The following is a 27970-nucleotide window of genomic DNA, read 5'->3' as shown; positions in this document are numbered from 1 at the left end:
AATGTAAGACCATACTTCTCTATTTGCTCTTCTGTATCACAGACTTTCTGAGATGATTGCATGCTGTCTCCTTTTCCGGCGACGCTAATGTCACATTTCAGGTACCCCTTAACGCCAGTCCTTATATCAGCAGGGTCCGTCAGAACAGCCCACTTGTCACAGAACTGATGCCCTGCAAAATATGAGATGTCACTCTAATATGTAATTAAAAGGACACTTCTGATCCCTGAATTCCTCTAGTCCTAACAAAACTATCCTGAGACTCTTACTGCCACCCTTAATGAAACATTAAAAAGCAAAAATAACTAGGGCCTGATTCATTACTGATCTTATCTTGTGCAAAAATTAAGATGCTTATTGTTAAGAAGAAACGGGGAGATAAGAGTGAAGTTAAGATGGATTTTCAGCTTAACTTAAGAAATTCTTCACTTACGCAGTGGAATTTGCTTTTTATCTCCCTTTTCTGAGCATGCACAGAGTGGATTTGCTTAAGATAAGCAAAAAAGCAGATAAGATCCCTAATGAATAAGGCCCCTAGTGAATATCATTTTTTTCCAAAAAGTTTTCTGGTTGCAGTGTTGCCATTTCACTAAGGATACACTGCACAAACTGGCGTGGTACTCATTCTGCATCAGCCCCATTGCGTGATGACATCACTGCACAGCGCTCCCACAGGAATTAGAACTAGGAAGTCATTTCATTTTCCATCCGACAGCTCTTCAAAATTGGTGCCCATTGATCCTGTTTTTCTGAGTCAGTATTACTTGGAGACTAAATAATTGTACTTTATTTTCTGTGTTTTAATTTTCTGCAACAATATGATATTATTATCTTTTAAACTCAGAGAAATTAGATCAGTGCTTGCCTAATTAATTACGCTACATTGAGTCTTTGTCACACTGTCAGTGGAATCTGGTCACAGTTAAATTCTATGAGGCAGTGAAAGGAGCTTTTAAGAATGAAACATTATATCACCATCCAAAATATTTCAACGCTGAGAGAAATGAAATTACAAGGCAATTGTTCAACACAATGATTACAGTGTCACAGATGCTTAATATCTTAATGTTCAATTGAAGTAAAATACAGCTGACAGATCAGTAGTCTCTAGCTAGATTTAAAAAAAGATTGATAGATAGATAGATAGATAGATAGATAGATAGATAGATAGATAGATAGATAGGGAAAACAATTCTCGCTTCCCCCTCTCTGACCACAATCTCCTTTCCAGCATCGACAGCATTGATCCCCTCCTCTCTACAACCTCCCTTGAACACTTCCTCGCTCCTATTTCTTCCCTGTCCTGTCCTAATGCTGCAATCTCTCTGTTCATCTCTACAATCTCTGATGTCCTTGATACTGCCGCCCCAGCCACCCCACTGAGTCTCCGCCAATCTAAACTCAACACTTGCACTTTTACTTGCTACCTTCAAAACTGCTCCCACTCTTCTGAACATCAATTGAGGAAATCCCACTCTTGACTTCATCCACTTTAAATTCATCCTTTCCTTCTACTGTTGTGCCCTCTCTCCTGCCAAACAAATCTAACTCACATCTCTTCCCTTCTCCAAAACCACCTATGCTTCTTCACTACTACTAATTCTCTCCTGTGTCCTCTCTCACCTCCTAAACCTTCAGCTATCACCGCTCTCGACTTTACTTTAAAGACAAAATTATCTCTATCCACAATGAAATCTGTTCTCAACAGACTCGCCCATAATGTCCATCCTATCTATCACTCCCCCGTCACACTTTGCTTCTAGCCTCCTGTAACTGTATCTGAAATCCTCACCCTTCTCTCTTCCTCTTCTTCTACAACCTGCCCCCTTGACCTTGTTTCCTCCAAGCTTCACTGCTCACTCTCGCCCAACTCTTGTTGTCACCTTGCTCACCACTTTAACCTCTCTCTCCACTGGTGTCTTCCCCTCTGCCTTAAAGCATCTCTCCTATTCTCAAGAAACCTTCCCTGGACCCATCTTCTATCTCCAACTACCACTATGTATTTCTGCGCCCCTTTTTTTTCTAAAATTCTTGAACGACTTGTCTTCAATCGTCTGACCCCTTCCTCTCTTCCCACTCTCTTCTTGACCCTGTCCAATCTGTCTTCTGACTATTTCACTTAACTGACCACAATAAAGTGACAAATAACTTACTCACAGCTAAGTCTAAAGGACACTTCTCATACTACTTAACTCCTGCTCCTTTTGACACCATCGACCATTCTATTCTCATCCACATCTTTCACTCTCTAGGTCTTTGAAAAACTGGCCTCTCCTGGTTCGCTTCCTGCCACTTCCACTCCTTTAGTATCTCAACTTCTGTATCTTCCACCTTCTTTCATCCTGTCTGTAACTGAGCTGCTCAAAACTCTGTCCTTGGCCTTCTGCTCTTCTCTCTTTACAGCTTTACTCCTCATATCAAGTCCCTTGCCAAGTCCTGCCTCCTCCTCCTTAACATTAATATAATCTTCCCCTTTCTATCTCAGAAAAAAAACAAAATTCTGGTCCATTCACTCATAATTTCTCGTCTTAACTACCGCAACCTCCTTCTCACTGCCCTTCCTAACTTTCACACCTTCAGCTTATCCAGAATGCTGTGGCTAAGCTCATCTTCCTCTCCCGTTGCCCATCTTTCGCTGCTCCACAGTGTGAATTTGTTCATTGGCTCCCCGATCCATTTCAGAATACAGTTAAGTTCCTTACCCTCACTTACAAAGCCCTCACCAACATATTTACCCCATACATCTCTTACCTCATATCGAGGTACACCTCAACCCGCCCTCTTTGCTCTGCCTCTGACCAATGTCTCTCTTCACCTCTCATGAACTCCTCTTACTTTCTGCTCCAAGAATTCTCCCGTGCATTTGGAACTCCTTACCCCTTCTCACCCAAGTCTCCTCCAATCTACAATCCTTCAAACTCTTGCTCAAAACTCAATTCTTCATTCTTGATTATCCTCCTCTTGACCATCTTACCCATCAACTCCCCTTCCTTTGCCCACCATCTCCATTTTATCCCAGTTGTTCCTACAGACTCTCACCTTCCTTCCCTCTAGAATGTAAGCTCTTACGGGCAAGGTCCTCTCTACCTATTGTTTCATGTCTCTCTACTGTCCATCTCCCTCATGTCTTTTGCTACATTTTGTGTGAATCCCCATAGTTTTGCTCACACTCATCTGTGCTACTTATACATAACTGCCTCATGTATTTGTGACTTTGTATGTAGATGGGTATATTTTTTAGAGGAAATAGAAATGTTAATAAGATTGCCAGCTACATAAGCAGAGATGAGCCAGATGCGCTTGAATGTTGTCACATAATTAAATTTATAGATTACCTGGTTCATTGTAAATAGTCCCCAAATCAACTCTAAATGATCCAATTAACACACTTCCAATTAGCTTATTGTGCATGACCTGCATACAGAATAAAATATATTTTAAGTAGACATAAACAAAACACATCTAAAGTTGGGTAACACACCTAAATTAATTTAATTACAGAATTTAAAGACGACTCTACCAGGACCATACAATATATGGAAAATCCCCCTTTCCCAGAGTAGCAGAACAGGAGCCATTGTCTGGTGTCACATGGTTTTGCCATATATCAACATCACCAGCACCTCTGTAGCACTTGAATCTAACAGCTGATGTGAAAGGAGAATTTTGATTCTCCTTTGCCGATGAATCAGCTTCCGCAGCTTCCACTTGGTACAGGAGTGCATTAAGGCAGTGAAGGGCCACAGGTGGTCCTAGGGCTCTGTACAGCCTTCCAATCCTTCACCTGAGGCCCCTAGCTCATTCCTGCTTTATTATCCTGTGTATCCTTTTCTCTCATTATGTCTCATTGGGTCCAGCTTTATGCTCTGTTTTATGCCGTGCTGAGTTTAACCCAAGACCCCATTTCTTATTAAATAAGAACTAAAGCGGCAGGTAAAGCTCAGTAGGTCTTAAGCAGAGTGTAAGAGTGAACTTGAGCGTATTCTTTGCCTAGAGCAGCCAACCGCATCACGTTACATCCTCCACACAAGGTCACGTAGTGAAAGCAGTACATCCGAGATCTGAGAAGGGGGATGTACGGTCTGCACCACATCTCCTCCCTACCTAAGAAACAGCTGCGTGATTCCTGTTTACTTCATTAAAGCAAAGAAAAATTATTTTTATGCAGTCCCTGTTTTGTATCAGTGTGCTGCAGAGTTATCTATATTTGGTACCACAGACATTCTCTATCATGGAGCACACTGAGAACAAATAACACATCAGCTTAACAGATGGAAAAATCTCCACCTGTTCCCACCCTTACACCTAACTTTGAAAAGCTGGTCGAACATCCGGACCTCCAGAAGTCACATTGAATTGCCAGATTTGTTTGTTATAGCTTGTGACACTAATTTATCTCATGTTAAAATGCCTGCTGATATCTTATTACAAATAGATGTATTTTTCTTTGATTAAATGTATTGTTTTAAATGAACAATGAGATTAAAGTAATGTGCAGCCCTTTAGAAGTTAGGACAGCACAGTTGGCCCTTGAAGAGTATCAGATTGCCCAACACCACACTAAGGTGTCAAGAATTCACAATACAGAAAAGGGTTCAGAATCCTCCTGCTTCACTAGGCAGAAGATTCGACCATTCGCACACAGGACCCCCCACTATTATGTTAGGGGGGGGGGGTACTCTGTAGTTTAGTGTCAGGGTACAGCTCTTCTTTAACTTATATAGAGCAGTGGAGATGAGATATGAGGGAGGTAATTATCGAGTCATTTAGGAACTTTAACAAGATTCTGGAGAGGAGCCTAATTCTACGAGAGGACACTGCCTCAAGCTGGTGGGTGGAAAGATTAGACGAAGCATTAGGAAATATTGTCAAGCAGAAATAGAGGTGAAAAAATCTGGCACTAGACCACTAACAGAGTTTATGAACATTCTTAGAAAAGCTACTGGTCTGTACTGATAATAAATCATTTACAATCTTAAGATACACAAGTTTAAAATGGTCTTTATATTCTGTTTACATTTTATGTTTTATAGTACATAGAGCTTCATCATGAATCACGTCCTGGGGGTAAATGTATGAACCTCCGGATTCTTCAACTCCGGCGAGTTCAGCGTCTTCAGCGCTTAAATTTAAAGCGGCGCTGCCTTGTAAAGGTAAATTTCCCTTTACAAGGCAGCGCCACTTTAAATTTAAGCGCTGAAGATGCTGAACTCGCCGGAGTTGAAGAATCCGGAGGTTCATACATTTACCCCCTACTGTCAGAAAGTTTCTCCTTTAAAAGCTCAATACAATATATACATTTCATATTCTATGACCCATTTAAAGGAGACAGTCCAAGTTAATGTAAACTGGATTAATAGTGTACTAAAGTTTTTTTTTATTGATAGAACAACCTACCTCTGGCGGCTTTTCATATACAGACACTTATTACAGCTATAACTACTGTTTGTTACATAACATCCCCTGGTTACTGCGGAAACGCTAGACAGTGCATATAGGACGCCGTCCCTCTCATGCTTTTCACTAATGAGGGCATAACATTTTAATAATCTTTGCATATAATTTATTCCCTTTGAAAAACATTGGACAAGTTGGGATGTGGAACATGGAGCATTTGAACTGTTGCTGATTTCTTCTTTGAAATATTTAGTTACAACAATGTCATATAGTACTTACAGACAATCGTATAATTTTGTCAAACAGTTGTTCTTGGGGCCCAACAAAGTCGAAAACGAAGTACTGTCAATGGAATACAAATATAACATCACTTGTATAAAATCTTCATAAAAATACACAAGAAAAAACTGTAAAGTATGTTTATAATACCTAAGTAACATTTCTACAATGATTATTGAGCCATGATGTAATATAGTTTCATAATATTATAACTAAACCATTGAGTGTCAGGAATAAGACTCTTACAAACCAACTGGACATTACATAGCCCTTATACAAGCATTTGTAGCTTGGGTCAGATTATGGAAAGTATTCCTGTAAAGACTAACACTTTATAATATCAATCAGGCTTGCAAAATGCATTTTTATAAACTGTGGATAAGATCTGCAAGTTACATTTTTGAAAGATTATGTTTGCTTGCGATCTTTAAAGTTAATCAGTCATTAGACAAATCTTAAAATTATTAATTATTAAATATTTTGTTATATCTAATGACTAATATCCAGCCAGAATATTCTTATTTACAGCCAATTGGACAGACACAAACAATTATGTTGTATTTTAAATATCTAATAAATATTAACTTAAAGATACCATTAGCAATTACATATTTAGAACAGGATAACCGATACTGTACACTTTATCATACTTGCAGAAGAGGAACATGTATTCAGATATACTGTTTTGTTTCTGTAAAACTGCACATTAAGGAAAGCTGTACAGTCTATTTGAACCCCAACATTTTGGTCCATAATGGCTGATAAAGGTCTTGATTGATCACCATTGTACTTTGAGTGATCACCATTGTACTTTGGCACAGAGACTTGCACCATTGTGGTGGAATGTGACCACTTTGAACAAACAAATAACTCCATTCTTGGCCGGCTTTAAAGGAAGCCAACTATTACATGTGACTGTGCTGCAGTAGATACAACACTGTTACTTTGTATCAATAATACATCTCACAATGTGAATTCAGAATTTGACCCCCACCTCGTTGTAAAATGGAGCATTTGTTCCTTCTTTCACCGTTGTTTGCTTCTTCTCATCTCCGATCTCTATGATGACCACGGGATCAATGTTTTCACCAATCAGTTGCCTGGCTTCAGTGATGGTTATGGCGATCTACAGGGGGTACATCCACATAGAACTATGTTATGTAAGATACAGAAACCTCTGCTTCTATGTATTATTATTATTATTATCATTTATTTGTTAGGCGCCACAAGATTTCCGCAGCGCCGTACACAAAGCAAACAGTAGACTATACAGGGTATAACAGTACAGAACAATAAACAAAAATACCAATGCTTCAGAAACTCCAGTTAGGTCAATGCAGTAGAGGCGGAGTAGAAGAACAGGTGTGGAGACAAGAGGGAAGAAGGCCCTGCTCATTCGAGCTTAGATCCTAAGGGTGGGTGAACGAAACAGACACAATTGGAGGAAGTTGAAGTGTGGGGAGAGGGACCGGGAGGAGAGAGGGTAGAACGTTTGGAGGAGATGCGGGTTAGGTAGAAGGTTGGTAGGCTTTAAGGAACAGGTGAGTTTTGAGTGCTCGTTTGAAGGAGCACAACATGTATGATGTTTCTATGATTTATTATACTGACTCGCTGGTGCTGCAAAGTTATTTGAACTCTTATAAGTAATCAACGATGATGAGGATGATGATAATTGTGTGAGTCCACTGTATCGCTACAATAACAGCCCATCTCGCTTTATGGTATGTCTTGCCCCATTCACTCACATAGCAGTGCTCAGCCTACCTAGACTAACTTATTGTTTCCAGCAGAGTTAAAAGTGACCCGGCATTGAGACTGAGAGAAAAGCAACAGCAATCATAAACACAGCTCCAATTAAAACAATAAAAGAGTGTACATTGAGACATATTCATCAGCATAAAATAGGTGTCAATTAGATAAATAAATAACAGTAGATCAATAAGTAACTCCCACTTGTGCATTTTTATGGATAAAATATATAGATCTTTATACCTATGTTTTCCAGTGGCTGTCCATATTGTTAACTTGCATCCCAGTGAATAAAAACAACTAATAAGCCATCAACACTCACAACTAAACAAAACTTCATGACTGCGATCAATGCCACACAACTCTAAGCCTCGCCTCATCCACAGGCCGCACCTCTTCTACAGAGAGCATGAGAGAGATGTACCAGTCCTGTCACAGAACAGAATAAAGTGGCAGCAGCATTCATCCCAACTTCAGAGGTCACATTTTTCAGCCTCACTTCTTCACATAATTTTACTTTGCAATTGAAAGAGAACCATATTTTATGTATGTACTGTGCAAACAAAAGGACCTCTCCACCTTTGCCTCTCAAGGAGTAGGGCTCCCATCATTTAGAAATTAAAAATGGGACACCTATGTGACCCGAGCTTTGTTCAGGCTGTAAAATCTACCCTATTCTTCCTTTTAGGCCTCAAATTAGGTAAAACACTGTAGCTCCAGGAATGTATTCACATGTATCCTGTTTGTTTATTTGTTTGCATAGGGAATGTGAATTATGGAAAAATAAACATTGTTCAATAAAAATATGGAGTGGATAAAAGGAGTCTGCAGCTACCCAGTAGCGACATTCAGAGGAGTCATTGTTGAGTGGACTGGGTAAATGCTGGGGCCTCAATCTCATTAGCCCTGAGCTTCTTTTATTTATTTATTTTTATACTGAAGAGAGACAAAACAGTTATCAGTAGTTCCTGCTATCTTTAATCCTCCCTTCTCCCCTTACCCTTGGGCTCCCAAACAGCTGATAGCTGCTAGGAATGAGATCCAGCAGGGGGTGATAGAGAGCTGGAGATAGATTGTTTCTGTAGCAGATGTTGGTAAGCATGTACATATTACATTTGGCATTAGATATGGCTCTATTTATTTTACTTGGGTGCAGTTATGTCATTGTATATTAGATTTGGCACTCCATATGACTCTGTATATTAGATGATGGGAGAACAGGGTGTAAATGTATTCTGCGAGTTTCCTGCGTGTTTGAAAAGTGGAGATTTTGTCTATAGCAACCATCATCATCACCATTTATTTATATAGCGCCACTAATTCTGCAGCGCTGTACAGAGAACTCACTCACATCAGTCCCTGCCCCATTGGGGCTTACAGTCTAAAATCCCTAACACACACACACACACACACACACACACACACAGACTAGGGTCAATTTGTTATCAGCCAATTAACCTACCAGTATGTTTTTGAGTGTGGGAGGAAACCAGAGCACCCAGAGGAAGCCATGTAAACACAGGGAGAACATACAAACTCCTCACAGATAAGGCCATGATCGGGAATTGAACTCATCTCATAACCCCAGTGCTGTAAGGCAGAAGTGCTAACCACTTAGCCACTGTGCTGCCCACAACCAATCAGATTCAAGCTATCATTTGTATAGTACATTCTACAAAAAGATAACTGGAATCTGATTGGTTGCTATAGGCAACATCTCCACTTTTGAAACCCGCTGGAAACTCGCAACTTGATACATTTACCCCAAGGTGTAAACTAGGGATGTGCACCGGCGACTTTTGAGGTCTCGTGTTTTGTGTTTTGGATCCGGATTTTCGTTATTTTTGAGGTTCGGATTTGTCTCGCAAAACACTTGACGAAAGGTCTCGGTTCGGATTTAAGGTATTGGATTCGGATTTTTTTTGAAAAAAACATAAAAAGTTTAAAAATCAAGTTTTTGGGCTTATTTTCACTCCTAGGCTATTATTAACCTCAATAACATTCAATAACAAGCATTTCCACTAATTTACAGTGTATTCTGAACACCTCACAATATAGTTATTAGTCCAAAACGTTGCAACAAGGTATCTTTCTGGACTGCGTAGAGGAGTGGGTCACCACAATATATTATAAACCCTGAACTTTTATGATTCGCACCAATAATTGTACCTGGACTGCGTAGAGGAGTGGGTCACCACAATATATATTAAAAACCCTGAACTTTTATGATTCGCACCAATAATTGTACCTGGACTGCGTAGAGGAGTGGGTCACCACAATATCTTAAAAACCCTGAACTTTTATGATTCGCACCAATAATTGTACCTGGACTGCGTAGAGGAGTGGGTCACCACAATATATTAAAAACCCTGAACTTTTATGATTCGCACCAATAATTGTACCTGGACTGCGTAGAGGAGTGGGTCACCACAATATCTTAAAAACCCTGAACTTTTATGATTCGCACCAATAAATGTACCTGGACTGCGTAGAGGAGTGGGTCACCACAATATATATAATAAGAAAACCATCAACTTGTATGATTCGCACCAATAAATGTACCTGGACTGCGTAGAGGAGTGGGTCACCACAATATATATTAAAAACCCTGAACTTTTATGATTCGCACCAATAAATGTATCTGGACTGCGTAGAGGAGTGGGCACTGGGCACCACAATAAAATATATAAAAAACCTTCAACAGGTCTGCATTACACTGCACATACGGCTGCTCCTCCATCCTCTCCATCATATACATGTTGGAGTTTTAGCGTGTGACAACCTCTTGTTTTTGATAATGTCAGTGCATTTTGAATATTTTTCAATTTGCCCCACACCACTGAATGTACTTTATCTATGATACGCATCTATCTATCTTGACTGCGTAGTGTGGTGGCCCCGGTACACAATTTGGTACCGAGGCCACAATATAATTAAAAAACCCTCAACTGGTCTGAATTCCACCAAACAAGTATCTGGACTGCGTAGTGGGGTGGCCCCGGTACACATTTTGGTACTGAGGCCACAATATAATTAAAAAATTGGGCATCAACTGTCACCGTTGTTTAATATCTGATACACCTAAATATGGACTGCACAGTGGAGTGGCCCCGGTAGTAAATTTGGTGCCGGGGCCACAATACCTCCTCCAACTTCCAAGTGTAGTGTTTATAAAGACACACAGCGTCGAAGTGTTATTATTAGTTGACTTTCTTAACCCTAAAATTGTCCCTGTTGCAAATATTCGTGCAATGGACAGTTACTTTTCTATTGAAAGACTCAAGCTTTCAAGTGTAGTGTTTATAAAATATAAACAACAATACAGTAGTTTTAGAGCACGTCAATACCTCTTGTTTTAAATTATGACACGGCATTTTACTTTTGGTTTAATTTCTTGAATTTTTTTACATTTGGTTTTACTTTTTGAACATGGCAAACGACTGTTGCTTGGTCATATAATGCAAAAAAAAAAGTTCCAAGATGGAATTGTCCTTGGGCCCTCACACCCACCCTTATGTTGTTGAAATAGGACATGCACACTTTAACAAACCAATCATTTCAGCGACAGGGCCTACCAAACAACTTTGGCTGAAATGATTGGTTTGTTTGGGCCCCCACACCAAAAAAGCTATTCATCTCTCCCTGTACAGACTAAACAGGCTCTACTGAGGCAAGATGTCGTCCTCATCCTCAACCTCTGATTCCTCTCCCCCTACAGTGTGTACTTCCTCCTCATCACACATTATCAATTCGTCCCCGCTGGACTCCACAACCACAGGTCCCTCTGTAGTATCTGGAGGGCAGTGCTGTACTTCATTGAGGAATTGATTATTCATTTTTATAAACATCATTTTTTCAACGTTGTGAGGAAGCAACCTCCTTCGCCGCTCACTGACCAGGTTCCCCGCTGCACTAAAAACTCTTTCCGAGTACACACTGGAGGGGGGACAACTCAGGTAAAATAGAGCCAGTTTGTACAGGGGCTTCCAAACTGCCTTTTTTTCCTGCCAGTAACAATATGGACTGTCTGACATGTCTACTTGGATGGTGTCAGCAAAGTAATCATCCACAATTTTTTCTATTGTGACAGCATCCAATGCAGCGAGAGTAGACATGTCTGCAATGGTTGGCAGGTCCTTCAGTCCGGACCAGATGTTATCAGCATCCCCGCCAGTGCCTCTTTTGGGAAAACTGAGCTTTTTCCTCGCAGCCATAGATGTGGAAGAAAATGAGGGTGGAGCTGTTGGCATGTCACGGTCCTCTTCAGAGGACAATCTCCTGACCAGCAGGTCTTTGCACCGCTGTAGACTTGTGTCCGCCGGAAACAGAGACACAACATACGCTTTAAACCGAGGATCGAGCACGGTGGCCAGAATGTATTCCTCTGACTTTAAAAGAGTGACCACCCTCGGATCCTGGCAAAGCGTACGAAGGGCTACATCCACAAGAGCTACATGCTTGCTGTAATCGCAATGGCTTACCAGCTCCTCCCTCACTTTCTCCAGCTGCTTCTGCAACAGCCTGATCAGGGGAATGACCTGACTCAAGCTGGCAGTGTCGGAACTGACTTCTCGTGTGGCAAGTTCAAATGGCTGCAGAACCTTGCACAACACGGAAATCAGTCTCCACTGCGCTTGACTGAGGCGCATCCCCACTCCTTTGCCTATGTCGTAGGTGGCTGTGTAGGCCTGAATGGCCTTTTGCTGCTCCTCCATCCTCTGCAGCATATAGAGGGTGGAGTTCCAGCACGTCACAACCTCTTGTTTGAGGTGATGGCAGGGCAGGTTCATGCTTTTTTGATGTGCCTCTAGTCTGCGGTAGGCACTGGCTGAATGCCGAAAGTGTCCAGCAATTTTGCGCGCCACCGCAAGCATCTCCTGCACACCCCTGTCACTCTTGAGGTAATGCTGCACCACCAAATTAATGGTGTGGGCAAAACATGGGACGTGCTGGAAATTGCCCATATTTAATGCCCGCACAATGTTACTGGCATTGTCTGACACCACAAATCCCCATGAGAGTCTAAGTGGGGTAAGCCACTGGGAGATAATTTCCCTCATTTTCTCTAATATGTTGTCAGCGTTGTGCCTCTTATTAAAGCCTGTAATGCACAATGTTGCCTGCCTTTGCATGAGCAGCCATTTTGTAGATGCTGCTACTGATGCAGCTGTTGCTGTTGCTGCGGAAGGGGATGCATCTACCCAGTGGGCTGTCACAGTCATATAGTCCTTCGTTTGCCCAGAACCACTTGTCCACATGTCCGTGGTTAAGTGGACAGTGGGTACAACCGCATTTTTAAGAGCACTGAGGACACTTGATCGTACTTCTCTGTACATTTTTGGTATCGCCTGCCTAGTGAAGTGGAATCTCGAGGGGATTTGGTACCGGGGACACAATACCTCCATCAACCCTCTAAATCCCACTCCACTGATGGCGGACACCGGGCGCACGTCTAACACCAACATTGCAGTTACAGCCGCAGTTATACGCTTTGCAATAGGGTGACTACTATCGTATTTGGTGGTCATGGCAAACGACTGTTGGACGGTCAATTGTTTTGTGAAAGACTTAGCGGTCTTACGACTTCCCCTCTGGGAAGATGACCGACTAACAGCAGCAACAGCAGCAGTGGCAGTAGTAGGCGTACCGCTGCAGGATTCCTCGGATGAATCCCGTATTGAGGAGGACTCAGTCTGACTGCTGACTTGGGCTGCAGGACTGAATCTGATGGAGATTGTGGAGGAAGTTGACGAGGAGGGTGTTGCTGGTGTGTATCCAACTGGACCACGGGATTTAGGTGTCCCTGTACCGATGAGGGTCCTAGCCCCAGTTCCTGAACTAACCACTGAACTATGAAGGTTATTCAGGTGACGTATAAGGGAGGATGTTCCTAGGTGGGCAAGATCCTTACCCCTGCTTATTTGAGCTTTACATAAGCTACATATTGCCATACATTGGTTGTCTGGATTTGGATAAAAATAACTCCAGACCGAAGAGGTGCATTTTTTGGTCTTCTGACCAGGCATGACGATGGGCTTTTTCATCCCATGGACATCAGCTGTTTCCCCCCCTGGTGCCTCATTTACAATAACCACATCACCATCCTCATCATCAAGTTCCTCCACAGCGCCAGCTACATCATCAATAGCCTCCTCCCGAGCCACCTCTTCCCGTACAGTGATGGGAAGGTCAGGCTTGACAACCACCAACACCCTTGGACTCGCCTTGGGGATTTGTGATAATTTCTCTTTAGAAGGCAGAGTTGTTTGCTGTTTTGTTGCTGACAGCATAACTCTCTTCAATTTTTTGTAGGGGGGGGGAGGAGGAGGAGGGCTAAGATCCGTGGGTGAAGCTGAACCACTAGTCATGAACACGGGCCAGGGCCTAAGCCGTTCCTTGCCACTCCGTGTCGTAAATGGCATATTGGCAACTTTACGTTTCTCCTCAGATGATTTTAAGTTTCTCTTTTTGCTACTTTTTCTTAACTTGGGCTTTTTGGATTTTACATGCCCGGTACTACGAGATTGGGCATCGGGCTTGGAAGACGACGTTGATGGCATTTCATCGTCTATGTCATGACTAGTGGCAGCAGCTTCAGCATTAGGAGGAAGTGGGTCTTGATCTTTCCCTACTTTATCCTCCAAATTTTTGGTCTCCATTATATGTAGCACAAGATACTGCAGAATGTGTGAACTTGGTAATATTGCAGTACCAATGGACTTATACTGCTGGATTGGTTTTGCAAATTTGGTTATAATTATTATATATTTTTTTTTTTTTTAATTTCTTATTTTTTTTTACTTTTTTTTTATTTTTAAAAAACTTGGGAATAGTGGGGAAATAACTATGCCCTTAGAAGCACAGAGCACAGGACACAGCACCACTGGACTGAACAGGACACGGCACAGGACCCAGCAGCACTACGGAACTCAGCAGGACAGAGCACAGGACACAGCACCACTGGACTGATACTGCAGAATGTGTGAACTTGGTAATATTGCAGTACCAATGGACTTATAAATTATAATGCTGGATTGGTTTTGCAAATTTGGTTATAATTATTATATATTTATTTTTTTTTAAATTTTTTATTTTTTTTTACTTTTTTTTTATTTTTAAAAAACTTGGGAATAGTGGGGAAATAACTATGCCCTTAGAAGCACAGAGCACAGGACACAGCACCACTGGACTGAACAGGACACGGCACAGGACCCAGCAGCACTACGGAACTCAGCAGGACAGAGCACAGGACACAGCACCACTGGACTTTTACTGCTGAATGTGTGAACTTGGTAATATTGCAGTACCAATGGGCTTATACTGCAGGATTGGTTGTGCAAATTTTGTGGTAATTAAAAAATATTAAAGTAGTTTTTGGTATTTTTTAAAAAAACTTTTTTTTATTTTTTTAAACACAGGGGAATATTGGGGAAATAACTATGCCCTTAGAAGCACAGAGCACAGGACACAGCACCACTGGACTGAACAGGACACAGCACAGGACCCAGCAGCACCACTGACCTCAGAAGGACAGAGCACAGCACACAGCACCACTGGACTGATACTGCAGAACACAGCACAGCACAGCACAGCACAGCACAGAACTAAACAGCACAGAACTAAACAGCACAGAACTAAACAGCACAGAACTAAACAGCACAGAACTAAACAGCACAGAACTAAACAGCACAGAACTAAACAGCACAGAGGACCACCTAACACACCCTCCCTCTACCCTGATCAATGCCCGAGTGAAGATGGCGGCGACTAGCGGGGAATTTATAGGATCCGAGTATCGCGAGATCCGACAACGGGATTATGAGTCAGAGCCTCAGTTTCACTTTTGAATTTGGCGCCAATACCCGGATCTGTCTCGGATCCGACTCGGATCCGCAACGTTCGGGTGGGCTCGGATTTCATAAATCCGAGTGCGCTCATCCCTAGTGTAAACTACACTTGGCACTAGATATGACTTTGCGTATTAGACATACCAGCAGAGTATACTATCAGGTAATAACTGCCCCAGTCTTTACTCTTTTACAGAAAATTACTTTATGTGAGTAAACCACAACTACAAACCTTCATACAGAGTGTTTTCATCATGGCTTTGAATTGTGCAATAGTTTTGGAATACAGTGTAAGGAATAATACAACCACTACTGTAAATTAATATGGATATTAGAAGTCATCTTGTATAAAGCATGCAGCCTTGTGCCGATATATATGGTCACTGATTATCGCAATGACTTCTGATATCCTTATAATTTATAGACCAGGAAAAATTAATCCGTATAACACACGCTCTACTGTAGATAATAAGAATATTAGCTAACACTTCATATTTTATTTATATAGCCACAGAGCTTCTCATTAACCTCTTATAACCTTATAATTAATTTTAGGTACACATTATTTCATGTAACTATGGGTTATTGGCTTCATATACTTACCTGATAGGTTTGGATTTTAGTTTCCCCATCATGGATCTTTGATTCTAGCTTGGCTCTGATGAAATAACCAGAAAATCATTATTACAGGCAAACATCAAATATTCAAAACCAATATTATTTTATTATATATAATGGTCTATTTGGCTCATACTGTCAGTCATATTTAAACAAGTGATTTTATTATTCAGATGCAAAACTATCATTTCAGATATATACCAGAAAGCCAAAAAGTACTAGTAAAACCATGTACTTTCTAAGTATTGTCCTGTAGGACCCAGAATTCATATCACGTACACTCCCCTCCCTCCAGAAAAAGCACTGGCATATAAAAAGTAAGAAAGGCAAAATAAAAAGAGGTAGATACCAAATAACAAACTATGACTGGGAAGTTCACAAATTAAAAAAGGGGGTGATGGAGACTTACAGGCTTCATTATCAACTGAACTGCCAATATTGGCTAACCAGATCCAGGGGGGTTGGGAAGAGACACAGCACTGAAGAGCTGGTAGGGAGGGCATCTTCGTATTGGAGCCCCCTCTCCCATAGAGCATAGTTGCAAACCTTTCCATGTTGGTCTCTGGGAGTCTCGGTGGAAAGGTGGACATGAGGGGAGGGGGGCTCGGCGAATCACGCCATTTTGGCCCCGCACCTGTAACATAATGATGCAAACGTGTCTTTTTACCACGGGGGTGGCCAAAATGATGCAATTCACAAATTATCGCATCATGAAGGCTCAAAATCTGCCCACTTCACTAGGAAGGGGGCAGATGTGGGAGAATTGCCAGCTCTCCTGAGAGTCTGGGAGACCTACCCGGAATTCGGGAGTCTCCTGGAGATCCTGGGAGAGTTGGCAAGTGGCCCTAGAGCCGCCAGGCCCGCAGCTTACCAGCCTGCATCTACCACCCTTGTGGTCTCTCTGCCAGGAGCCATGACTATTGCACACTCCATCGTAGCTGCCATCCAGTGACAGTAATTGGGAGGAGATTTCCCCATAGGATTATGTAGGGGTGGTTTCTAGATTCCCACACTTGTTTTTCATATTTTTCCAATGTTGATGTTCATACAGAATAATATGAGAAATAATTATACAGCCTACAGAAATGAAATGTTTATAATAAAAAGTATGCGGATTACTAAGCTGAGTTGACAGTGCTGGGAGAGATACCTTTTCTTTTGCGCGGCTGTAGGTAGGGATGTGGTAGAAGAGGAGAGGTCAGTGAGCAGACTCTCACTGCTGCCACCCAGGTCACTCGCAGGGGCTTCGCCATGTATGCTGTCTGTGTCGTCATGTTTCCCTAAAAAGAACATGTGATAAAATAAGGATGTATGAACTTTGCCACCTAGCTGCACCAGTCCTAAAATATCCTCACAATCCATTATCTGTGCTGTTGGAGGACCCTTATGCTATGCAACTCTCAGTCTGTGGCTTCCGGTTACATTTGTATGTGTGTGTGATGTTAAATACTTTTGTGTCAAAAAAGGCAAAAGTATTATAGGAGTGATACCTTTATTGGCTAACCAAAAGAAATGTTTATATTTGCTATCTTTCAGAGCACAGAGGCCCCTTCATCAGGCAAGTTTACAAATGTATAAAAAAGATAACACAAAGTGTTGGGGAAAGTGAGGGATAGAGAAATGCTCTGCAATCTCCTGCAGACTGTCACGTTTCTTACCCTAAGATTAGAGTGCAGCGTACAGCGTGGGACAGATGTAGGCATCAGCGTTAGGGAAAAAGTTGTCCTTGCATAAAAGAGGTATTTTATAGTTGTACTTTTATACTGAATTGCTAAATAACATCAGTTACAGAAGATAGATTGACTTTGTTTGTTGTGTAAGACGAGCTAGAAGACGCTATAACAAGTCCTGTGATTAGACACGTTAGAAGACACTATATGCTTGCTCTGCCCATAAAAAACTAAACATATATGGGCAGAAATATGGTTGATTTCCCGTACTCTCTTTTTTTATTCCCATTTTCCGTTCAATTCTTCATCAGCCCCTTAGTGTGAATAACAAGCATGATACTTTAGACAACGTTGTCTACTCTTCCTACCTTGCTACCGTGAGATGGTATAAGTGATGTAGGGGGAGAGGAGGTGGGCAGGGTTTTATGATGCGAAACGCGTGGGTGAGACAAATCGTGCCATAAAGTCCTCAAACCAGATAATTGGTGTCTAACAAGGTGGGCAGAGATTCCTTACACGACAGCTAAGCGCTTCCCGGTAGAATTGGCTGCTCTATCAAAAGTCCAGGAAGTCTTGTTTATTTCTGGAGTTTCCTGGAAGTTCTGGGAGAGTTGGCAATTATGACTTTAGAGAAAAGCACAATGATACATTTAAGATCAGGAACATGACCAGTTATTGGTACATTGTGTTTCAGGACCCTGCTTGCAACCGTTTAAACTGATCTTAATTTTGTTTTTGCTATTCCTGCCAAAAGTCCCAAACGGAAAAAGTGGTCAAATTATATTATCCTTGACCCACCCAAACTCTGCCTATAACCCATTTCTGCAAAGCTTCATCCCTTTAGAGTATCAAAATCATGAACTGTGTTGCAATGATCAGTACTATTGGTAGGTAAGGTTTCTAAGTGTTAATGTTACTCACTGTCCCTTTAAATCTACTCTCTGGTGACGATATTGATTGAACAGCTCTGGAGTAAATAAAATGCTTCATAATCTTGATCCCGCTCCACTGGGACTGATTCCGTGTTTGTTTATTAGGCCTTACCTAGTGCACCTTTGTTTGCAAACGTCAATCCCTTCTCTTTCTCTTTCTTTTTTTTCTTCAGATGCAGCCCAGAGAACAGGCCCTTCCTGGGAAGAGACACACAAGGAAATGATACATTGATTGTAGTTATACTAAGAATACATTGTAAACATAAGGGGACTCGCATTGCATTTAGTGATTGAGTTTTATGCAGCGTAGAATGTTTAAATATAAAGTATATGATACAGTAATGCTTTGTGCTGCTCCCGCCTGCTACAACATACACTGAATGCAAAGTAGAGCTGCGATGTGTCAAATCCAAGTGCAAACTCTGCAGCACTGATAAAAAAGAAAAAAAGCAGAATAATTCAGCAATGAGATTGGTGCAAGTTGCTGAGCTCATGTACAAACCAATATATTAAAGCTGACAAATGGGGGGTTGTCATTTTTAACCTTTTATACATATTGTCTACACTTTCTACCCCATAATTCCCTGTCCCTCAACGTACGAGGGGCTTAGGTTTGGAGTTAGTGGTGGAAGAAGTTTAGATTTCTAATACAGATCTCCGGGGATGTGACAGAGGCTACATCGGTTGCTATAGGCAACAGCACCTTTTTTTTTTCATTGCACAAATGTTCAGAATGGCCTCCCAATATCTATCAAATGAAATGAGTGATATATGCATCCATATACTGTTATCTTAGTGGATGCATTTCTTTTACTGATCTCCATACACTCCATTCTCTTACTGTGATTATTTTAATGTATTTGTCCCCCTTCACTCCTGTTCTCATTACCTATAACTTTTGCCCACCAGCTACACAGCGCACCTCCTCCGTGGGCTCTCTGCCCCTTGACCCCACTCCTGCTTTGTCTTTGCACCTCTTTCAGTGGCTATAAACCTGTTAGTTGCACCCACACTAATGGGCACAGGTTTCAGCCTGCGCTGAATATACCCCTTGTACCCCAGCAGCTGTGGTGAGAGTTGTAGTGTTATTTGTTTACTGTACTGTACTGTTATACCATGTACTGTCTTGTTGTTTGCCCTTAGTACAGCGCTGCGGACCTCATGTGATGCCCTATAAATAAAGGTTATTATTATTATTATTATTATTATTAATAATAATAATAATAATAATAATAATAATAATAATAACCAGTTCACCAATTACATATTTTTCTACTTCTCTATAATGGGGGATTATTTCCTGACAAGGTGTAAATGTGCACAAATCGATAGCAACTAATCTCACAATTGTTTAACTTATACTCTCTGCCCCCCCACCACCCATCTCTTTATGGAGCTCCTCTAGAGGGGTGGGGTACGGTATCCCGATGATTGGGATACCGACACCGAGTATACCTAAAAAAATACACGTAAAAATGAAATCACTGCATAATTAAGCATCTTTGGTAAACAGCAGTCGCAGAGCAGGTCTTTCGGTAATGTCCTCCGTCGGTGTCAAGGTAAGTGTACATTTTAATTATGCCGTCATTTAAATTTTACGTATTTTTTTTGTACGTATATTCGGTTTCTGTATCCCAAGCATCGGGATACCGAGTACCAACGCTCTAGAGTTGCACTTTTTCTTTTTGTGTAAGAGACACATTTCCGTACTGTGCAAACACACAAAAAGACACACACACATACATCCATATATAGATTTTTACGTATTGTATCGATGTAGATGTAGAGCTGCTCCCTATCTGCCAAAAGACTGATTTGTATGAGTGCTCAGGAGGGGCTGGCAATCATTAATTGTCCTATACTTTCAATATTATAACTTTAGGCAGGTGTGATGCAGTAAGTGTGATGCAGTGAGTGTGTTTATAGGTCTACAAACATCCATGTAATAAAAGCATCCAAAAAAACAAAAGTAGCGGATTCACTAAAGACAGAACCAATGTTCCCTGACTCTCATGATTAAGGGAGGACATAACTGTGGCTGGAAGAAGCAGGAGTTTAGGAGAGAAAATAATTTTATTTAATAAAGGTGGAAGTCTTCAAATAGTAGTTTGAGGGTTTGGTTGTTAAGACCCATCGCAGCAACCGAGAACCTTCTATTGAGCAATTTAACAATAAAATGTTGGCAGGGTAGCTGAGTGGTGCTCAGCTCCCCGGCGATACTGTCTGGCAGTGGTAACCAGGGGCAAACGCAGGATTTGTAGAGGGGGGTTTCCACACCACGCTGCCAGTGGGCGTGACCAGCATGCATGGGGGCGTGGCTATAATTTTAGACAGTGCTTGGCTGCTCTCCAACTCTCCCTATCCCCATAATATACATGGGCAATGCTGCGTGGCCCACTGTTAGGTGCACGCAGCTCTCCCTTTTCAAGCAGAGCCGTATGAAACAGGGGCAGGGTCCAGCCACCTCAATTATACAGTGCCCCAGGCTTGGAGGGGGGTTTCCAGGCACTAGGAACCCCCCCCCCCCTCGGTTTGCCTATGGTAACAGGCGTCTTACCGCTCACCAGGCTCGGCAAGATCCCTCTCGGCGTGGGGGAGCCGGTAAGGTGATTAGCGCATGCACTCTAGAACTAGAAGCCCGAACTTGGGATTTCAGATCCAGTTAAATTTTTTAAAAAAACGTTTTTGGCAAAAAATATAAAAAAATTGTAAAAAATAATGAGATGGAGGAAGCAATGGGAGGAAAGCAGCTGAACGTTATCATCATCATCACTTATTAACATATCTCCAGCTTATTCCGTAGCGCTTTAACATTGGGAACAAATGCAGGAATAAAACAGGGTAAGGCTGGGTACACACGGCAGGTTTTTCACCTGATTATCGGGCCAATCACATGATAAACGAACGTACTGCCCGATATCACATTAGTGTGTACGCTCCAACGATCATGTTTTGTCGTTCCAAAGCTTCATCGAATCGTTTGATTTGATTTTATAAACGGACTAAAAATCTCTATACACGATGGAATGATGCTGTGCCGATTACCAGTGTGTATGAACTCAGGACCAGCAGTGTCCATAGATCTCTATGCAGTGTGTATGAACTCAGGACCAGCAGTGTCCATAGATCTCTATGCAGTGTGCAGAGTCACCATCTTTTCAGCCGATGGTTATGACAGATGAAGAGCACAGATCTGAAGGGAAATCGTGTAAAACGTGTATAGTGTGTACACAGGAATCAGCTGCTGATCGGGACTTTCAGTAAAATCATTAAAGATATCGCATCTTCACATTCAACAACCAATATAAGGTAATATCGATATTTGGTTTGAAAATCGATACTATCTTATGATGGTTGCTGAATTATAATTAGGTAGAAAACGTGTGGAGTATTGTAACCTATGAGATGAGTTGATTCATAAACACCAAATGGTGAAACTGGTAGAGTCTGTCATATATTAATTAAATTTTAATATGAGTTAAATGAAGGTTATATTTCAATATATGGGCAGCATAGTGGCTTAGTGGTTAACACTTCTGCCTCACAGCGCTGGGGTCATGAGTTCATTTCCCGACCAGGGCCTTATCTGTGAGGAGTTTGTATGTTCTCCCCGTGTTTGCGTGGGTTTCCTCCGGGGGCTCCGGTTTCCTCCCACACTCCAAAAACATACTGGTAGGTTAATTGGCTGCTATCTAAATTGACCCTAGTCTGTCTCTGTCTGTCTGTCTGTGTGTGTGTGTGTGTCTGTCTGTGTGTGTTAGGGAATTTAGACTGTAAGCTCCAATGGGGCAGGTACTGATGTGAGTGAGATCTATGTACAGCGCTGCGGAATCGGTGGCGCTATATAAATAACTGATGATGATGATGATGATGATAATGAATATATCTAAAAGTGGTGAAATGTTCCTCTTGTGTTTATCTTGGAATTACAAAATATCAGGTAATTTATGTCCTGAATCACACCCTGGAAGTGCCTCTAACAAACAGTGGTATTTTTTTTCTTTGTCTTGTGTATATATACATTACTACTAGAGTGCACCCAACAGTGATATAAGAACAGATAAGTTTAATAAATAAAAGATTGTTTAGGGTATAACGATAACTTAGAGGGCTTTTCAATATCAGTTAGTGCTCAGCAATAGGTGTCAGAGGCTGGCAGGCAAATTTTAAACAAATTTTAGTCTGGGGAACGTGACTCTGCTCAGCAGCCTATTAGGAACATTCTACAGGAAAAAAAATGCAAGTAGCTCAGTGACCCAGCCCAGGTAGCCCAGTATGGGACAGGCCCAGGGGAGCGATGCCCCCCTTTCGCCCAGCCCATCCCTGAGTAGTGTCTTATATAACTTTACCAGTGTGTACATTATTATGGTGACATAGGGGTCTAATTCATACTTGCCTACTTTCAGTAGGCGACGTCCGGGAGAAGGGCATGATTGGAGGACGGGAGGGGCGGGACGCCTCGAATTGCATCATTTGCGATTCTCGGTGAATCGCGTCATTTTAACAAGGGAATTGCGGGATGCGGGAGAAATGCCAGCTCTCCCGGGAGTCCGGGAGACCGACCCAAATTTCGGGAGTCTTCCGGACTTTCCGGAGGAGAGTTGGCAAATATGGTCTAATTATCAGGACCCTGCTAAATTGATAATTTCCTTGTCACTGCATATTGCTACAATAGCAACTCGCTGTCCACACAAATGTCATTAAAATGTCACCAGGCAGCGGAGCGACGCTCAGTTCCCTGGCGACACCGGCCGCCAGCGGTGAGAGCAGTCTTACTGCTAGTCAGGCCAGCGCAGGGTCCCTCTGTGCACGCCTGAGCCGGCTCGCCAGCTCGCGTATGTGCACTGGACTTGGGCTTTCAATTCCAGATTCAATTAAAAAAGAAAATGTAATTTAAAAAATAAAAATATAGAAAATAAGAAAAACTTTTTAAAATGTATTAAAAAAAAGAAAAGAGAAAATGCTTTATTTAATGATTAAGGCCTTTTTTTCTTGTGTACCGGCGCTGCTATCACCATCCGGAGACGATGGTACCTACAGGTGGACAATAGCAGTACTTGTACCACCATTGTCCATGATAAATAGGATTCCCCATACTCCGGTGATAAGGTTTGCCGATGAAAGCTATCATCCAAGGGAGGGCTTCATAAATAGGGAGAAGCCCTACATCCGGTAAGATGTGAGTGAGTTCTCTGTGCAGCGCTGAGGAATTAGTGGCGCTATATAAATAAATAAATAGATGATGATGATGTTGATGATGATGAAACAGTATTTAAGGCTTTTCCATATTTGATAAATAGAGTCCATATTATTTTAATATTCTTTGGATTCCATTTTAGGTGAACAACTTTATCTAAAGGATACTGTCATGTACATTTTAAGAAATCACAATTCCAAAATGAAAATTGTCAGGCACCCCACGCTTGTTACCATATCATATTGAACCATGGGATTATGGTCGTAAGAGAGTAAAGTGGAAGATTGGCCTTGGATATTATACTATACCTCAAACACCTTATAGAATGTATGACGGAAAACCAATCACTGAGATCCACACAGCTACAGCTACTCGCGGACGGGTGACAGCGTCCCTTTAAATATTGATCACCAGAATGAATGCAAAAATATTCGGCTAAATTATGAGTCCTCCCGGAACCTAATGGATGCGAGTAAATGGTCTGATCTATTAGACAACATTATGTCCGGTCCCTGAAGAACACAGAGAAGAGAAAGTTGGACGTATCAGTAAAACATTTGGCCCCAAATGAAAAGGGAACATGTTTAATTAATCTCCATCTACATCAATCAAGTGAACGAATGTTGCAGCGTTGCCAATGGATTGATGACTCCATGTGTGCTCATCGCTCTAATGACCGGGATTAAGTGGATGGGCAGCTCCATCTATCATCATTAACACACAGCATATGCCACAGCCTTAACTACACACTAAATATTAGTTTGGCTATAATAAACTTTGATATACTTATAGCAGACAAGATCCCTTTTGGCTGTATTTAAAAACAAACAAACAAACAAGCTGTATTTTGGCTGATATTATGGCATTTCTAATTATTTTCAAGTATCAGAGAAGAATGTAGAACAGAATCATGACAGGAGATTGTAGGTAAGTTATAGGTTTCTCCAATTGTATAAAACATTGAAGGGGGCAATATTATCACTAGTAGTGAGCGCCCTGATTAAGCAGTTTATCACCCACCCCCCCCCCCCCCCCTCTCTGTCCTTCTTCCTGCTTCCTAGAGGTACATACAGGGCAGGATTAATAATGTATGAAGACCCTACCCCAATGATGGGCAACAAGCGGCCCCAAAGGCTGCATGTGGCCCTCTGAGCCTTCAGCTGCGGCCCCCCAGCTCTTTCCTGGTTTATTGTCAGATTGCTTTGTAATAGCTTGCTTCACTTGATTAAGTTGTCTGCTGATGTGTTATTACAGATTGGTGTCTCTTTCTTTGATTAAATGCATCATTTTAACATGTTACAGAGATTACGGGTAATATGAGGCCTTTTGAAGGTTAGAGGACAGTAACATGTTGCCCCTGAAGTGTTTCAGGTTGCCTATCACTGCCCTCCACCCTCCTAGACCCTCATGTCCAATCCCGCTATTTCCTCCATTCACCACATCTACCCATGTCCTATTGGCACCTACTGACTCTTATTACCCCCTCCCTCTAGAATGTAGACTCTAATGGACAGGGTCCACCATACTCTGTGTCTCATGTCTGTCCCCCTCATATGACTCTGATGTTATGTCTTATGCTCACTCACACGCCTGGAATTCCTACCAGTATCCATGCTAGCCGGAATTGCTAGCTCATGACTATCCATGTATGTGTTATTATGCTTAACTGCATTCAGGGGAGGTGAAGTGTGAGGACAGAAGAGGGCGGGAAGCAATGACGCGACCACAGGGAGCCGGGCCAAAATGATGCTGTTCACTAGGAATCACATCATGGAGGCTCCCATCCTAGGGGTGGGGTACGGCTGAGCGATTCTGAGTATTCCGACAAGTGTGATTCCTACATAAAAACCCTGATGGAAGAAGACGACTGAAAGAGAAGCAGACTTACCTGAAAGACGACGAGGGAGATGTCCGATGGCAGCACAGGCGGCGATTGCGACTGGAGACATGTCCGGCACTGTAGTGTGACGTGGGCGCGACTTACTTCAATGGTAATTTAAAGCGGCAATGTCCGGACCCCACAGGCTAAGTGTTGAAGCAGTTAGCCTGCGGGGTCCGGACAATGGCCTGCTCTCCCTGGGAGGCGGGAGAACTACCCAGAGTTCATGAGTCTCCGGACATGGGAAAGTGGGCAATAATGCTGTTATTATGTCTATTATATTTGTGTGGGCCATGACTATAAGATGGTTGTCCAGCACTACAGAATCTGTGATGCCCTATAACTAAACAATGATGATGGTGATGGTGATGATGATGATGATGATGGTAATAGGGAAAAAATGCTGCAAAGTAAGAATGCTTTCAAAAATAGAAGTGTTTCTAGTTTATTTTTATCGATTAACAAAATGACAAAGGGAATACACAGAAGAGAAATCTAAATCAAATCAGTATTTGGTGAGACCATCCTTTGCCTTCAAAACAGCTTCAATTCTTCTAGGTACACTTGCACAAAGTCAGGGATTTTGCAGGATTATAGTCAGGTGTATGATTAACCAATCATACCAAACAGGTGATAATGGTCGTCATTTTCATATGTAGGTTGAAACACAGTCATTATCTGAAACAGAAACAGTTGTGCAGGAGGCTTAAAACTCTGCTGCAAAGGTTAGGTTTTGGAAGACAACTTCATGTCACATGTCGTACACCATGGCAAGACTGAGCTCAGCAACAAAACAGGTAGTTATACTACATCAGCAACACCTCTCCCAGACAAAGATTACAAAGCAAACTGGGGTTTCAAGATGTGCTGTTCAGGCTCTTTTGAAGAAGCTCAAACAAATAGGCAATATTGAGGACCGTAGACGCAGTGGCCGGCCAAGGAAACTTAGTGTATCAGTTGAAAGACAAATCATCCTTACTTCCCTTCGTAAGTGGAAGTTGTCCAGAAGTGCCACCAGCTCAGAACTGGAAAATAACAGTAGGACCCAGGTACATCCATCAACTGTTTAGAGAAGTCTGGGCAGAAGTGGTCTTCATGAACAAATTGCGACCAAGCGACTCAACAATGCACGAAAACATAGGAACTGGGGTGAAAAAAAATGGCAGCAGGTGCTCTAGACTGATGAATCAAAATTTGAAATATTTGGCAGTAACAGAAGACAGTTTGTTCACCTTGCAGCATTTTCTCCACATCTGTCTAAAACTGTTGCACATATTATAAATATCTATTGTCTCATTGCTAAAACAAAACCAAAAAGGATACATGATGTATGGGAAGAAAAGCAAAATGAGTAGACTGTAAATGCCCAAACCAATTGTCCATCATATCTAGATATATATATATATCATGAGCTATTTATACAGCGCCACTAATTCCGCAGCACTGTACAGAGAACTCATTCACATCAGTCCCTGCCCCATTGGAGCTTACAGTTTAAATCCCCTAACATACACACAGAGACCGAGAGAGACTAAGGGCAATTTAATAGCAGCCAATTAACCTACCGGTATGTTTTTGGAGTGTGGGAGGAAACCAGAGCACCCGGAGGAAACCCATGCAAACACAGGGAGAACATACAAACTCCACACAGATAAGGCCATGGCCAGGAATCGAACTCATGACCCCAGTGCTGAGAGGCAGAAGTGCTAACTACTGAGCCATCGTGCTGCCCATATATACATATCTACATATATACATATCTACATGTGTATGTGTATATCTGTATATATATATATATATATATATATATATATATATATAAAACGATAGATAGATGGATAGATGGATATATAGATACATAGATAGATAGATGGATATATAGATAGACAGATAGATAGATAGATAGACAGACAGACAGACAGACAGACAGACAGACAGACAGACAGATAGATAGATAGATAGATAGATAGATAGATAGATAGATAGGCCCTAAAAACCCACCTTTTTCTTAAAGCCTTTCTGTCTCCCACTTAACTTCCTACCTTATCTTCTGCCTCTGTCCCCCTACTCTCTCTCTCTACTCTGCGTCTCTCTGTCTGTCCACCCCTCCCCTTAGATTGTACGCTCCTCTGAGCAGGGCCATCTCTCCTCCTGTTTCCACCACTTCTAACTCTGCTCTCCAGCTACTTAGCCCTCCTCCTCGAGGGTCCCTCCTCCACCCCACGTCCACTCTCGCTCCCTCCTCCCCCCTGGGGGTCTCCCTGTCTTCCGCGCCCTCCTTATTGGGCCCCGTCGTTTGCGGATCCTCCCTCCCCCTGCCCCGCCCTCTCTAGCTGTGCATTGAGCTTACGGAGTTGCTGTGTTTACTGTACTGTGCTGTCTCCCATTGGATTGTAATTTTG

The 27970-nt window shown here is 41.9% G+C and overlaps 1 protein-coding gene across 3 annotated transcripts in view; it reads right to left on the bottom strand.

The window, feature by feature from the left end:
- Positions 1-27970, bottom strand: part of FER1L6 (fer-1 like family member 6) — a 177463-nt gene that overhangs the window by 91653 nt on the left and 57840 nt on the right. For all 3 annotated transcript variants that reach the window (XM_075214034.1, XM_075214036.1, XM_075214037.1), the window contains exons 2-8: positions 18605-18690; positions 17041-17170; positions 15876-15930; positions 6671-6802; positions 5677-5739; positions 3336-3414; positions 16-172 (exon numbers count right to left, since the gene is read on the bottom strand). In XM_075214034.1, the coding sequence (XP_075070135.1) occupies positions 16-172; positions 3336-3414; positions 5677-5739; positions 6671-6802; positions 15876-15930; positions 17041-17170; positions 18605-18690 (702 nt within the window). The remainder of the gene's footprint in view (positions 1-15; positions 173-3335; positions 3415-5676; positions 5740-6670; positions 6803-15875; positions 15931-17040; positions 17171-18604; positions 18691-27970) is intronic.

The sequence above is a fragment of the Mixophyes fleayi genome, chromosome 5 (assembly GCF_038048845.1).
Source record: "Mixophyes fleayi isolate aMixFle1 chromosome 5, aMixFle1.hap1, whole genome shotgun sequence".
In the NCBI taxonomy this organism is placed as follows: Eukaryota; Metazoa; Chordata; class Amphibia; order Anura; family Limnodynastidae; genus Mixophyes; species Mixophyes fleayi.
The sequence above is the reverse complement of the archived record's forward strand: the minus strand, read 5'-3'. Positions and strand labels throughout refer to the sequence as shown.